General features: G+C 33.9%; 1 protein-coding gene across 4 annotated transcripts in view; it reads left to right on the plus strand.

Moving 5' to 3' along the window:
• The window catches only part of CDK13 (cyclin dependent kinase 13), a 111873-nt gene that overhangs the window by 24712 nt on the left and 72772 nt on the right, over positions 1-14389 (plus strand). For all 4 annotated transcript variants that reach the window (XM_070615462.1, XM_070615463.1, XM_008539374.2 and 1 more), the window contains exons 2-5: positions 372-1031; positions 6766-6936; positions 8372-8511; positions 10084-10254. In XM_070615462.1, coding sequence (XP_070471563.1) covers positions 372-1031; positions 6766-6936; positions 8372-8511; positions 10084-10254 — 1142 coding nt within the window. The remainder of the gene's footprint in view (positions 1-371; positions 1032-6765; positions 6937-8371; positions 8512-10083; positions 10255-14389) is intronic.

Here is a 14389-nt window from a genome sequence, read left to right on the forward strand (position 1 = left end):
TGTGTTCAGTAGGGGCACACCCATCGTATGCCTTCTGATCCGTGGTTAGTCAAATCTGCAGATGTGGAACCCCAGGATAGGGAGGACCTACTGTATTTCTTCTCACAGAAATCTCTTTTCATCCAGCCTCATCTTTGAGCATTGGTAGACCTGACCAGGATCAAGACAATCTATTTTTGGGACGACTAGATAATATTCTACTTAAAAGCACTTTTTGTTTTTTAAAAATCCTGTCACAAAAACTTAAAGTATTCTGATTTTGAAATTAAATGAATTTCTATTCTGTTTTACAGGCTTCAGTTAGCAGTTTTTGTAAATTTCAAACTGAATTTTTCTGAATTACTGACTAAATCTTAATTATTTTCCACCAGACGGTCTGCCAAGTCCCGAAGCAGAAGCCCATATTCATCTAGGCATTCAAGATCTCGTAGCAGGCACAGATTGTCTAGATCCAGAAGTCGTCATTCTAGCATTTCTCCTAGCACACTAACTCTCAAGAGTAGCCTGGCAGCTGAATTGAACAAGAATAAAAAAGCAAGAGCTGCAGAGGCAGCAAGAGCTGCAGAGGCAGCGAAAGCTGCAGAAGCAGCTAAGGCTGCTGAGGCCGCTGCCAAAGCTGCCAAAGCCTCAAACACTTCTACACCTACCAAGGGGAGCACAGAAACTGGTGCCAGTGCATCACAAACCAACCACGTGAAGGATGCGAAGAAACTTAAAATTGAGCATGCACCTTCTCCCTCAAGTGGTGGAACTTTAAAGAATGACAAGGCAAAAACAAAGCCACCTCTTCAGGTGACAAAGGTGGACAATAATTTGATTGTAGATAAAGCCACCAAGAAAGCAGTTGTAGTTGGGAAGGAGAGTAAATCTGCTGCTACGAAGGAGGAACCAGTATCTCTTAAAGAGAAAACCAAACCACTTACACCAAGCATAGGAGCCAAGGAGAAGGAGCAACATGTGGCTTTAGTGACCTCTACGTTACCACCATTACCCTTGCCTCCCATGCTGCCTGAAGATAAAGATACTGATAGGTAAGCACAAAAAATGTTGTCAATCCTATTTCAAGGAAAAAAAATGCAAGTTTCAAGTGAGAAATTATTTGACCTCCCTCAAAAAAAAGTTACTAAAAAAAAGAATATAAGTAAATGAATTAATTTTGTTTATTACATCTTAAAATGAAGCACATTGCTTGTAAATTATAATTGTAAATTGACAAAATTATGGTTTTTCTAAGAATTCCAGGAAAAATTTGCTATTGCCTTGGGGTACAATGTATATTTTAGTTTGAATTTTGGAATTAGAAATGCCCGTATTTTCTTTGGCTAGTATTCCTTGATGATACTGTCAGAGATAAGACATTTTATGAGAGAGTGTGCCCTGGGTGATATAAAGCATGTATCTTGGTTACTTATAAGTTTCTACAGTGGCCTTATAAATTTATCACTTCAGATGGCTTTATAAATTTATGACTTTCTGGTCTTTTCTTAACTTTTTGCAATTAGTGATTAATTACATATTACAGAAAACACATAATGTGGTTATGCTTTCCTTTGACCTGTTTACACATTTCTATTGTGAGTATCGGGGGTATTAACTTTTTTTTTTATTTTGAAACATTTTATTTTTACGAGAATGAAGGTAGGAGTGTGACCGTAAAGTAATTGCGGTTCTGAGAATGTTTCTTAAATGTATGCTAGGATAGAAGCATTATGCGATTGTGTGATATCTGCCTATTATAATACTTAGCCTTTTTTATTTTTATTTTTATGAAGAAATCAGAACTGTTTTTTCCCCCCACTTTCTATTAAAAAGCAACCATATGGGCAGTTTTTCTAGCTGACATCTTTATAGAATTTGAAAACAAGTGTATAAAAATGCCATGTGGGCAGGTCTTACAAGTGCTCACTTTGGCTGGCATTATGAAAATTTTATAATTTGAAGCAAACAAAAATTTCTGTGTTTCATGCCATCTGAGGCGTCTTTTTTCTACAATCAAAAATGTTGCTGAGACACCCCATCCAATTTAATCAAGTGTTATCCAGTTATACTACTCTAATTGTGGTATTTGCGGGTTTGAATGTTCTTAGGAACACTAAGGGTTCCTAACAGTAGTGGTTTGTGATTTTGATGAGTCGTAGAATAGGCTCTCCAGCACAGAGACAGAGGTATGAGTGCAGAATTGAGTCACTTCATTAGTGAGAGAATAACCCAGTTGCCCAGAACCCAGTGATTCTGGACCAGTGAGACTGGTTATTCTCTACTTAATTCTTTATATGTTCTTTAGGGGTGAATTTTTCCTGGTGATATTTTCAAGAACTTAGAATGTACCCATGTGAATGCTTAAAGAGGGTATTCTGTGTGCATCCATTTTTAATGAGATGGTGATGGTGGCACATTTCATACTAGGTCATTAAAAAATGTTTTTGATCCACTTTCTTTTCTGTCTCTTCTGCTTTTGTCTTTTATTGTGTGTCTGCTTTTCTTTCTTTGAATGTGTTTGTGTGTTTCATGGATATAAAGTTTCTTAAGATTCCTCAGTACTGCTACTGACATGTGTGGCCAAAGATTGATTCAATACCAGTTACTGTCACTCTTCTTTTTGATGCTCCAGTTGTCTGAATTTGGCCAGTGGGAACTCTTTTAAGCTGACTTCTCATTAATTTTTGAGTGCTTCCTTGCTTCCTAGCCAATAATATCTTTTATGCTCACTTTGAACTTTGCTTCTCTCCCAGACCTGGAATCCATTACTCTCATAAAATAGACTGTTAACTATATGTTTTCATATAATAAATCGTCTTCTTTAAAAACAAATTAAGATCGTACTATGCATAATATTTCTTGACTTGTTTTTTTCGTTTGCTATGTTGGAGATCTTTCCATGTTGGTATAGATAGGTTCAGTATTCCTATCTATAGGAATGGATGCATCATGCTCTTATTAACTGTTCTGCTATTGATTAATGGATGTTCAGATTTATAATTGTTTGCTGTTAAACTCTTCTTATATATTAATATTTTATGTAGACGAGCAATTTTTTAAAAAATTTCTGCTGTTTATTTAGTCTATGGAATTTTATTATTTTTTTAATTTATTTTTTTTTGTTTTTCCTTTTTCTCCTCAAAGCCCTCCAGTACATAGTTGTATATTTTAGTTGTGGGTCCTTCTAGTTGTGGCATGTGGGACACTGCCTGAGCATGGCTTGATGAGTGGTGCTAGATCCGTGCCCAGGATCTGAACCAGCAAAACCCTGGGCCACCGAAGCAGAACACACAAACTTAACCACTCGGCCATGGGGCTGGCCCCACACATGAGCGATTTTTGTAGGATAGTTGCAGGGCCAGAGTATGCACATTTAAAATTGACAGAAACTGCCAGATTTTATCCTAATAAGACTGTGTACCAATTTATGCATCCAAATGTATGAAATTGCTTCAACAGCACTGAATATTGTCAATTTTGGATTTTTGACAATCTTTAAAATATGTAATCACTTGATTTCGCGTTTTTCTGGTTATTGAGATGTAGCATCTTGTGAACATTTGTTGGCTATTTTTTCCTTGTTGCTTGTTCATGTCTTATGTTGGCTTTTCCTTTAGATTGTTTTCCTTTTTCTAATTGATTTGTATATTCTCCTTATGTTAAGGATCTTGACCTTTGCCTCTCAGAGTCTCTTGCTTGTCTTTGACATTTATTGTTTTGTTTTTGGCTATATGGATGTTTTCCAATTTTTTACTGTAGTCAGCTCTATCATTTTTTCTTTGAAACTTAGAAGTTCATAAAGTTAAAAAAGGGTTAATTTAAATCTCACAGAAATTTGGTTTTGGTTATTCTAAGAAGAAGAAAGGAATGGTCTGATTATATGCTCTTCCCCATCACCCTGTGGACTAATAGGTCCAGTTGTTACTAACATCATTTATTGAATAATCCATCGCTCTGATTTGTGGTGCCATATATAAAAATTCTTGTCAATATCCATGTGTTTCTGGACTCTATTTTCTGTTAACATGTCTTATTATTTCTTTGCCAGTACCTTTTTATTTTAACTTCTTTAGATGCATGGTATATGGGCTCTCAAACTCAAATTTATGTTATAAGGGTAGGCAGGTAATGTAAAAGTGAAGGGATGGAGTAAATTACTGATTAGTAAATAGCCCTGCTTTTCAACCACAACTTCAGTGCTGCTGTACGTGAATTTGGACTCATTGTTGCTAGAGCTTTTGATGTTTTTTTAAGAAGCCTGGACTTGGAATGTTTATGTAAATCTTCTGATTTAAAACTATTGACAATCCACAGTTTTTGGAAAACATTGGGTAGACAATAATACATATTCTTTGACTTCAAGCAGCCTTTGGCTTCTAGTTTGGGATCTTTTTAAATAGGTTAACCATATGACAGGGCAAATCCCAGTTTGTTATTCCTTTTCAGAAGTTTCTTGGCAGGTTTTTACCTTTATTCTTAGACCGATTTTATGATCAGTCAGCTTGTCAAATTGTATTTAAAAAACTCTTGCTCAGGTTTTGTTTGGGACTGTTAAATAGAGTAGGTTAAATTGGAGACTGACAGCTTTACACTGTTACAATTCCCATACAAAAACATGGTTTCTTTCTGTTCATTCAGATCTAGTTTTGTGTTCATCAGTCAGATGTTTTAATTTTCTTCTGTTGGTCTTGTACATTTTTTATTAAGGCATTTTGTTGTTTTTGTTGCTGTAGTATATGGAAACATTTTAAAATCACGTTTCCTGTTTGGTTATTGCAAGTATTCAGTGAAAATATAATGTTTTTAATTATATAATGTTATTCTTGGAAAGTAATATTTTATTTCTCTTAAGTTTGGGAGGCTTGCTGAATTTGATGTTTCATACAGTGATATATTTGAATACAGACAGGCTTTTAAATTTTAAGTTTTAAGTAAACTTAAGACTTTTAAGTTTTTCCCCCAAAAATGTTGATTGAATCTTTAGAAAAATGAGAATTGTTGACTGAAGCTTAATTACAAGTTAGAGACTACAGTTTTCTAAATAAATAATTTTAAATAGTCTTATTTTCAGAACAGAGTTCAAGTGGTACTTTTTCTAGAAAGAAGCTTTACAGTCTTTCAATCCTGATTTAGCTGCCTTTTAGCTACCACATTGCTCTGGGAATCTGTTCGTATGGTACTTTATCCTGCTGCTTACCTGACTGTGTTCTCCAAAAGACCGTAAGCTCCTTTCCGAGAGGAGCTGTATCTTAATGTATTTGTTACTGTTCTTGTTGTTAAACTCTAGTGCCCTACATAATACCTAGCACGTAGAAGGGTATAATTGATATTTCTTGAATGGAGGGACGTTAAATTTGAAAAGTGGGCTTCTGTGATACCATTACTTTAAAAATTAAACTGCAAACCAGTTTCCTTTTGAGCAGGTTTTCTCTGTTAACCTTCTAGTGGGTAACATGGGATTATGGAGAAAAGGCACAATTTTATTATGATTATTGATAAATAGTTTTTATCAGATGTTATTAATGGATCCATTTATATAATAGTATTAATGTTTAACATGAATAGAAGAAGTTATAATTAAAATAAAGTGATTTACATCGATAACATCATTAGCAGTTTCTGACCACAGCTATGTGGTCTCACTGAACATTTTCATTATGGGAGTCATAACTGCAATGAAAGTAAGTGAAATCCAAATTATATTATTGTTATGAGATTCTCTTTGAATATATCACATTGTTAAACAGATTTTTTAGTATTTGGGAGGTTTAAAATAATCAATTCCCAAGTTAAAATATTCTTTAAAAATCAGAGCTCTTTATTTCTGTGTTTATTTGTGTATTCATAAAATGTACAAAACTAATTGAACTTGAATTTTCACGTGTAATGCTACTAAGCTAGAGCCTTAAAACATTTTTAAAGAATCACTGTCCAGTTTAGAAGAATTAACCCTGAAAAAGGGCAAAGGTAAAATAGGTGTTTGTGGTTATTTAAACAGACAAGATAAATAATAGCATGTAGTTTTATTTATTTCTTACAACAAAACCACTTTTTGTCTCTCTACCAGAATTAAACCAAATGCTGTTACAAAACTAATGAATTTTCCTATAATGCATGACTAGTCGACTTTCAGTTTTAACTTAGAGTTTTATAGTAATTATATATCATTTTTAAAAATAAACTACTTTTTTGGAACATTGTAGAATTACAGAAAAATTACGGTGATACTACAGAGAGTCCTCATATACCCTGCACTCTGTTTCTTCATTAATAACATAGATTAGTATGGTACCTTTGTTACAGTTAATGAACCAATATTGATACATTATTGGTAACTAAAATCCATACTTTGTTCAAATTTTCTTTTTTAATCTAATTCTGAACCTTTTTCCCCCCAAATCTTGTATTTTGCAGTCAAATACAGTATATTATTTTAGCTGGAAAGTGAAAAAACTCAGTTTAGTATTTTTTTTCTTTTGCTGAGGAAGATTTGCTCTAAACTAACATCCATTGCCAGTCTTCTTCTCTTTTTCCTTTTTTTATGAACTGCTGCAACAGCATGGCTTGGCTACCAACAGATGAGTGGTACAGGTCCTTGCCCAGGAACCGAACCTGGGCTGCCAAAGCGAAGCGCACCAAACTTAACCATTTGGCCACCGGGGCTGACCCTCAGTTTAGTAGTTTGCCATTGCATTCTGCTTAAATGTAAGAAATGGTTGTATTTTTATTTCTCAATGAAATACATTTTTGTGTTTTGTTTATTTGTCTGACTCCTTTCTTTTTTAGCTTACGAGGAAATATTTCAGTAAAAGCGGTTAAAAAAGAAGTAGAAAAGAAACTACGATGTCTACTTGCTGATTTACCACTGCCCCCTGAGCTACCAGGAGGGGATGATCTCTCCAAGAGTCCAGAGGAAAAGAAAACAGCAACACAGTTACATAGTAAAAGGAGACCTAAGTATGTGCTTGCTTTCTACCTGCTCTTAAATTGACCAGAGATGATTCTGGATCATCATAAAACCATAAAACACAAAATTAAGATTTAAAATAATAAAAAGTGTATTTATTCTTTCAACTTAAGTATCTGAATAAATTCTAATAGTTTTGAAAAGAAATTTTCATAATTGCCTGCATACCTATTCAAAATGACTAATAAAACCAAATTTAATTTTCTCTCTCAGTTTGTAATGTATTAATTTCTTGGGGTATTGTATGTGTTAAAGATAATTTCTATAATTGTGATATTTAAATAACACAGAAACACTGAAATTGGACAATTGGAAGACGAAAGTCAGCATTCACTGAGCCCAAACAAAATTAGTAATGGGCAAGCTGCTATGTTTTCCTTTGCTTTTACCTTCATTTGCTCACATAACTAAATTCATTCTTCATTTTGCAAGAGGTGGTGGAGTGGAAGAAGGTTTGAAATCTGTGTCCTAAATTAGCTTCAAGTAAGTGCCTAGAGATAACTGTCCCTTGAAACCTGTTCATCAGTTAAGGGAAGAGAACGTTGATTTCTTTTTTTACTTCTACTTATCCAAGGGAAAGTGTGAGTAAGACTGAGTTAGATCTGATTTTAGAATTGCTGTTCGGGTAGGGCCTAGTGTAAGAGTATGAAGTGCTTTTCTAGTATGGAGTAGAAAGTTAGAAAACTTTTAAAATAGACTCTTTTAAAATAGACTCTCCTTGAGTGTTGTAGCTTTATTCTTTTGCTTGAGTTTCTGTTAGCTACTAGAATATTAAAATACTACAAAATTACAAGTCTTTTTGAAGAATGGTAAATATTTGTCATATGTATATATAATATATACACATACTTAAAGTGTGGATTCCTGACAGTTGATTATATTAATACTTCTGTGCTCTTTTAGACTAAAAATCTTTCTGGTGTTTCCATTTTTAAGAAAATTTCATGTAGCCGTAAGTCTAAATTTGTCAATAAGCTGTATAGTTATATTTTTGGTAATGTTCATTATCAAACTTTTGTTTTTTGAGAGCATAGATATATATATATAGTTCATTAATGGAAAGGAAAACTTTCTGGAAGTTGGTTAGAGAACCTTGACTCTTTATGCTAGTGTTGATTTTATCCACTCGCTGAAAAATTACATTTTATTTCTGAAGTCCTTCATACAAACTTTAATTCTTCTCCTTCCCAGTTTAATTGTTAGTCTTCAGAAGAAGAGTCAGTATGGAGAAGTGATACCTTAAGTTTCATGGCAACTTATAATGCCAAATCACAGTGTTACTTGTCCTAGATAGATGATCACAAATATGCAAGGATTGGGGGCAAATAAAGGATATAAGATTGGATGGAGGGTGGACATTGAGTATTAAACATTTTATTCAGTTTGCTTGATTGTATATAAAAACTTCAGAACTATATTTGATAGAATATGTGGGCCTCGCTATGGTGAAATCAAAGAAAAAGATATTGACTGGGGAAAACGCTGCGTGGATAAATTTGATATCATCGGAATTATCGGAGAAGGTACCTATGGACAAGTTTACAAAGCCAGGGATAAAGACACTGGTAAGAATGCCAAATGTTGTGGCTCTTTGGGTCTGTGGAGTATACTTAATTTGTATTTAAACAAATTAAACACAAATTTAAAAAAAAGTTAAATTAGAATTTATCATGCTTTTGTTTCATCTTTTTTATTTTATTTCATATGTGCACTTATGTAAGATATGAGTACCTATAAGTGGGTGCGTGTACATGTATCTTTTTAAAAGTATTTCTTCAGTATTTGTGATGTGTAGTATGGTGGGATTTAAGTTTCTTTTATGTTGAATAAATTCTTATGTTGTTAGTAATCAGAGATAAAAAGTATCTTGACCTTAATTGTTAGTCTTAGTGGTAACTTTGTTGTATTAAGCCTCATGCAAAATTTTTATCTTTGGCCAAAATAATTTTTTTTCTGTAGAAATTACTCTTTATTTGGAGGCCAGATTTAGCAGCTTAATCTTTCAGAACGCAGTCAGGAACCTGAGAGAAAGTTTTAAAAGGCCTTGCAGCTCAGGAAAAAGTAACTGTGTCAATGGCTGTCTATTTGACTAAATAATGCTTAGAGCCAGTGTTTAATCTTTATTTATAATTCCTTGTTGAGTAAGTTAGTAGATTAAAATACTATAGCTATTTGAGGCCATGTAGTATAGGGGAAACTACCTTCTTCTTAAAAACTCCGGAAGGCAGTTACAGCATAGAGTAATAACATTTATAATGACGATTCTTCATTATCAAAAAGAGATTAAATTATAACTTTTTAAAGCTGTTTAATAAAACAAGGAATCATACTACATTTTAGACTTCCATAAAAAAGAATCAAATAAGTTTTAAGGATTAAAAGGGCAGAATCCTTCTTTTGGAAAATTTCTAAGTTCAGAATTTGTTTTTTCTCCAAAGCAGTGGAATGAACAACTGTTTTTTATAATGAATGCTTTCTTATAATGAGATTTGTGTGTGTGTTATTTAATATTTAGATTTTATCTGATACAAAACTTACTCATGTCTAAATTATGAGGCCATTTAGTGTATTGGGAAGAGCACATACTTTTGAGACAGCTAAACCAGATTTTGAATCTCAGTTTTACTACTTGGTAATTGGGCAACTTTAGTCAAGTTAATATGTCTGAGCATATTTTCTCACCTGTACAGTGTGCAGAATTTTCTCATCTGTTCAGAGAGATTTTATGCATATTAAGTATATTAGGTATATTTATCCTCTCCTCCTTCACTTTCTAAAAATGGCGGTGTAATGTATCTACTCTTATTCATCTTGCTTTTTACATTTAATATATCTTGGAGAGCATAAAATAACAATACATGTGGACCTATCCCATCTTTTTTAACAATTGCATAGTATTCTACTATTGCATAGTATTATGGGATTGATATCCCATAATTTATTTAACCAGAGACTTAATCTTTTGAACTATAAACATTATAATTTGGTATGTTGGAAACTAAAATATATTTTGTGAGTTGTAACAACATTTCAAGAGGTAGGAGCAGAAATTATGAATTAAAATAAATTTAAAATTAAGAAAAATGTCCTTTGGTTTTGTCAGCTGGTTAACCTCATTTTATTTAATTTCCTAATAGGAGAGATGGTAGCCTTAAAAAAAGTACGTCTAGATAATGAAAAGGAAGGCTTTCCGATTACAGCAATTCGAGAAATTAAAATTCTCCGGCAGCTTACCCATCAGAGTATTATCAATATGAAGGAAATAGTGACCGATAAAGAAGATGCTCTGGATTTTAAGAAGGATAAAGGTATGTTTGCCTATTTGCATAACCAATTCTGCATACTTACCATGTTGCTAATTTGCAGATTTTGTTATAGATATTGACCATTTGAGTAATTATTAGGTACATAAAAATATTGCCTTAATGTCAATGTCTAGATTTTTAGTGATTGAGAAACAGTTTCTAGTAGTATTAGAGTATGTTTTCCTTACATTTTTAATGTTATAATGCCGTAAACTAACAAAGAAACTTTATGGTGGGCGTATATATTATTTCTAAAAGTGTGGATGCAAAATCTTACCTGGAATTGCCTTTAATAAACCATAGGAGTTTATTTTTAGCAGATTTAGCAGGTCGACTTTTAGCAGAAAAGCTGAAAAGAAATTAGCTTGCTTATTAAAGTAGTTATCATAGAGCATATGAAGAGTGAAAGAAAGGTTATGCTTCTAGTAGGTTTTAGATCTTCACAGTAAGATTTTGCAACCAAGGTCGATTCCTTTGTAATCTGTGGTTTTCAAAGAACAGGTTTCTTTTTCAAACTAAATCTAGTACAAAACAGATTAAAGTAGGTATGTTCTGACTGAACGTGATACTTAACCTCCTCCTGTCCCCAACTACGCACGTGCACACGCACACAATCTTATTCTTCTGGAGAACACAATGTAAAAATGATTGATAATAATATATGGTAATTTTTATTGCCGGGGGCTGACGGAAGGGGGAATAGGAAGTTGTATAGACCTTCAGTTTTGTACGATGAAAACGTTCTGGAGATTGGTTGCACAACAATGTAAATATACTTAATACTGCTGAATTGTAAACTTAAAAACGTTAGGATGGTAAATTTTATGTGTATTTAACCACAATTTTTCAAAATTAAATTAAACTATATGTTGAAAGGGTACATGATATAGATTAAAAAAAAAAACCAGAGCAGCCACACTAAGACATTCTAGAAGAATTATTAAAGAAGAAAGGATAATGGTACTACAGAAGCGTAAGAAGATACTTCCAATACTGTTTGTGATGCTTTAGTTCTTGGGGAAAAAGACTCTGCTTTGATGCAAGTAAGAAAAGTTGTATTTTTCCTTATAGGAGACGCATAAATGGGGATTTGTTATGTTATCCTCTGTACTCATCTGCATGCTTGAAATATTTGATCACACAATCACAGCTATTGACTCCCATAACTGGAAAGTTCAGAGATTAGTGTTGTCTGCAGGGCAAACTTGAACCAGGAGCTCAGTGTCACCAGAGTCCCAATTCTTCTGCACCTCCTGCTCTGCCTCTGTGGAATCAGCTTCACCCTTGGGTTCCACACAGAAACCAGGCTTTCCCCTTACCCTGACCACATGTCTGTGGTAGTTCCCAGTTTCAAATCTTTATAACAGAAGCAGCAAGAGCATTTCTTCTAAAAGGTTCCATTTAGGTCCTGGAATTCACTTTCTCACATTGACTGAAGATGGGTACTCATTCCTGAAATAACTGCTATGACAAAATAGTGGGATACAATGATTGGCTTAGACTTACCAGCACCCACTCATGGAGGTAGGAGTGGAGTAAGTCCTAAGAATGGAAAAAAGAAATGGAGATGAACAAAGGAGAAATGGATTTTCTAAGTCAGATACAACATCTTTGGCAGATGCCATAGTCCTTATGGTCATTTCTCAGCCTCACAGATGCTATCCCTCTGCTTACTCCTTGGAACCCTCAAGACATGATCTGACACATCTGGATTTGCTGTGAAACTATATCTAGGCTCTTACTCTGCTGTGTATACGTAGTAACTTTCATGTAAAAAGAACAGAGTTCTTTAGAGATAGGACAACTTTTCACAAAAAAGTATCTAGATATAGATATGATTATTTTGCATAGAAGAACTTCTGTTGGAAGTAGTCTGTATTCGCTGTGGAGATAATCAAAATCATCTTTTTCACTGATGGAACTTCCATTAGTTTCTTCTATTATAAAGTCCATATCCCTCAGCCTGACCTTTAACCTAATTTGTCTCTTTCACCTTATTTTTCTCATTATTTCTTATTGTGTAGTAGAAGAATACTGGTTTGACTTTGGTTAAAATGTCTGGGATTTGTGACTTAGCTTATTGGCAGTGTGGCCTTATTAGCAAGGCCTTTGACCTTTCTGAGTTGGTTATCCCTTCTTTCCTTAAAGGGAAATGTTACTTCTCTTACTGTGTAGTAAGAGTCAGAGTAAGATTTTATACATGAGAGTGATGTGCAAATGTTGTTTTTCATTAACCTTGTACTTTAGCCAAATTAATATATTTGCTTTTTCTCCAACATATCCTGAACCTCCTGCTTCTTTGATCTGTGGGATCACATCCCTGCTTATCTCTCCATCCTCATCTATGCTATTTTTTCTGATTGCTCACCAAGCTTCAGTCTCATTGGTCTTTTGAATTGTCAGATATGGCAGTGTACTTGCCTGCCATAGTCTTTACTCATGCTGCTTCCCTGGGTTAAACTGCTTCACCAACACACACCCACTCACACACACACACACACACACACACACACACGCGATTAGAAAGGCTGATTTCTCATCCTCTGGGTTTCAGCCTGAATATTGCTTTATTCATTAGTGAGGCCTTACCTGGCCAGTCTTCCCACTTTCTGCTGCATATAGACACAATTTAAAAGCCCTAACCTTCTTCATAACTTTTTCAGAATAATTATATTGATTTGTTATATATTTGTTTCTCCACATGAGGGTGGGAACCATACCTGTTATACTCACTGTTATACCCCCTATCTAGATCAGTGGCTAGACCATAGAAGGTACTGAATGCTTGATTGCTGAATGAATAAGTAAGCTCTACTGATTGTATCATGTCCATACTTTAACACTTTTTAAAAGATTATTACCTCTGAACATAGAAAATTTTCATAGTTTTCCTTTATATTTGTGGTCATAATTTATTTCCCTTGCCAGATGATAAATTCCCTGAAGCCTTTGTTTTTTGTTTTGTTTTATTTTGGTTCCTCCACAGTGCCTAACACTGTACTTCACAAATCATAGATTTTCATGTATTTGCACCCTCACCTTCTTTTTCCCCACCGTAATCCTGTTTGTAATTGTATGAGTCGTGATAAATAAGAGAGTGTTTCAGTATGTGGGAAGTTACATGTAGGTGCCATGTATTAGTTAAATATGTTAGAGTGTATGAGGGAGTATAAAATTGGAAACAATCCTTTTTCAAAATTGTTTATTTTATTGAGATATAATTACATATAATATTAGTTTCAACAACATAGTGATTAGATATTTTGTGTTATGAAATGATCACCACAATAAATCCAGTTAACATCCATCACTGCACGTAGTTAGAAAATTTTTCTTTCTTGTACTTAGAGAAATACTTAGAGAACTTTTAAGATCTGTTCTCTTAGCAACTTTACAATGTACAAAACAGTAATTTCAACTATAGTCACCATGCTGTGTATTACATCCCTGTGACTTACTTATTTTATAACTAGACATGCTTATTTTATAACGTTATAACTATTTTATAACTTACGTACCTTTTGACCACCTTCACCCATTTCACCCACCCCCATCCCTTGTCTCTGGCAACCACCAGTCTGTTCCCTATCTATGAGTTTGATTTATTTTTAGTTTCCACATATAAATGAGATCATATGGTATTTGTCTTTCTCTAATTTATTTCATTGTCATAATGCCCTCAAGGTCTATCCATGTTGTCACAGATGGCAAGGTTTTCTTCTTTTTTAAGGCTGTATAATATTCCATTATGTATATATACCACATTTCCTTTATCCATTCATCCTTTGATGGACACTTAGGTTGCTTCCATATCTTTGCTATTATAAATAATGCCACAGTGAACATGGGGGTGCATATATCTTTTTGAGTTAGTGTTTTTGTTTCCTTTGGATAAACACCCAGAAGTGGGATTGCTGAATCATATGGTAGTTCTATTTTTAATTTTTTGAGGAACTTCCATACTGTTTTCCAGAGTGGCTGCACCAGTTTACATTCCCGCCAACTGTGCACGAGGGTTACCTTTTCTCCACATTCTCACCAACACTTGCTATTTCTTGTCTTTTTGATAATAGCCATTCTAACAGATGTGAGGTGATACATAATGCTTCTTTAATGAATCTGTTCATTTTGATGGGAA

Source organism: Equus przewalskii, chromosome 4, assembly GCF_037783145.1.
Source record: "Equus przewalskii isolate Varuska chromosome 4, EquPr2, whole genome shotgun sequence".
Taxonomy (NCBI): domain Eukaryota; kingdom Metazoa; phylum Chordata; class Mammalia; order Perissodactyla; family Equidae; genus Equus; species Equus przewalskii.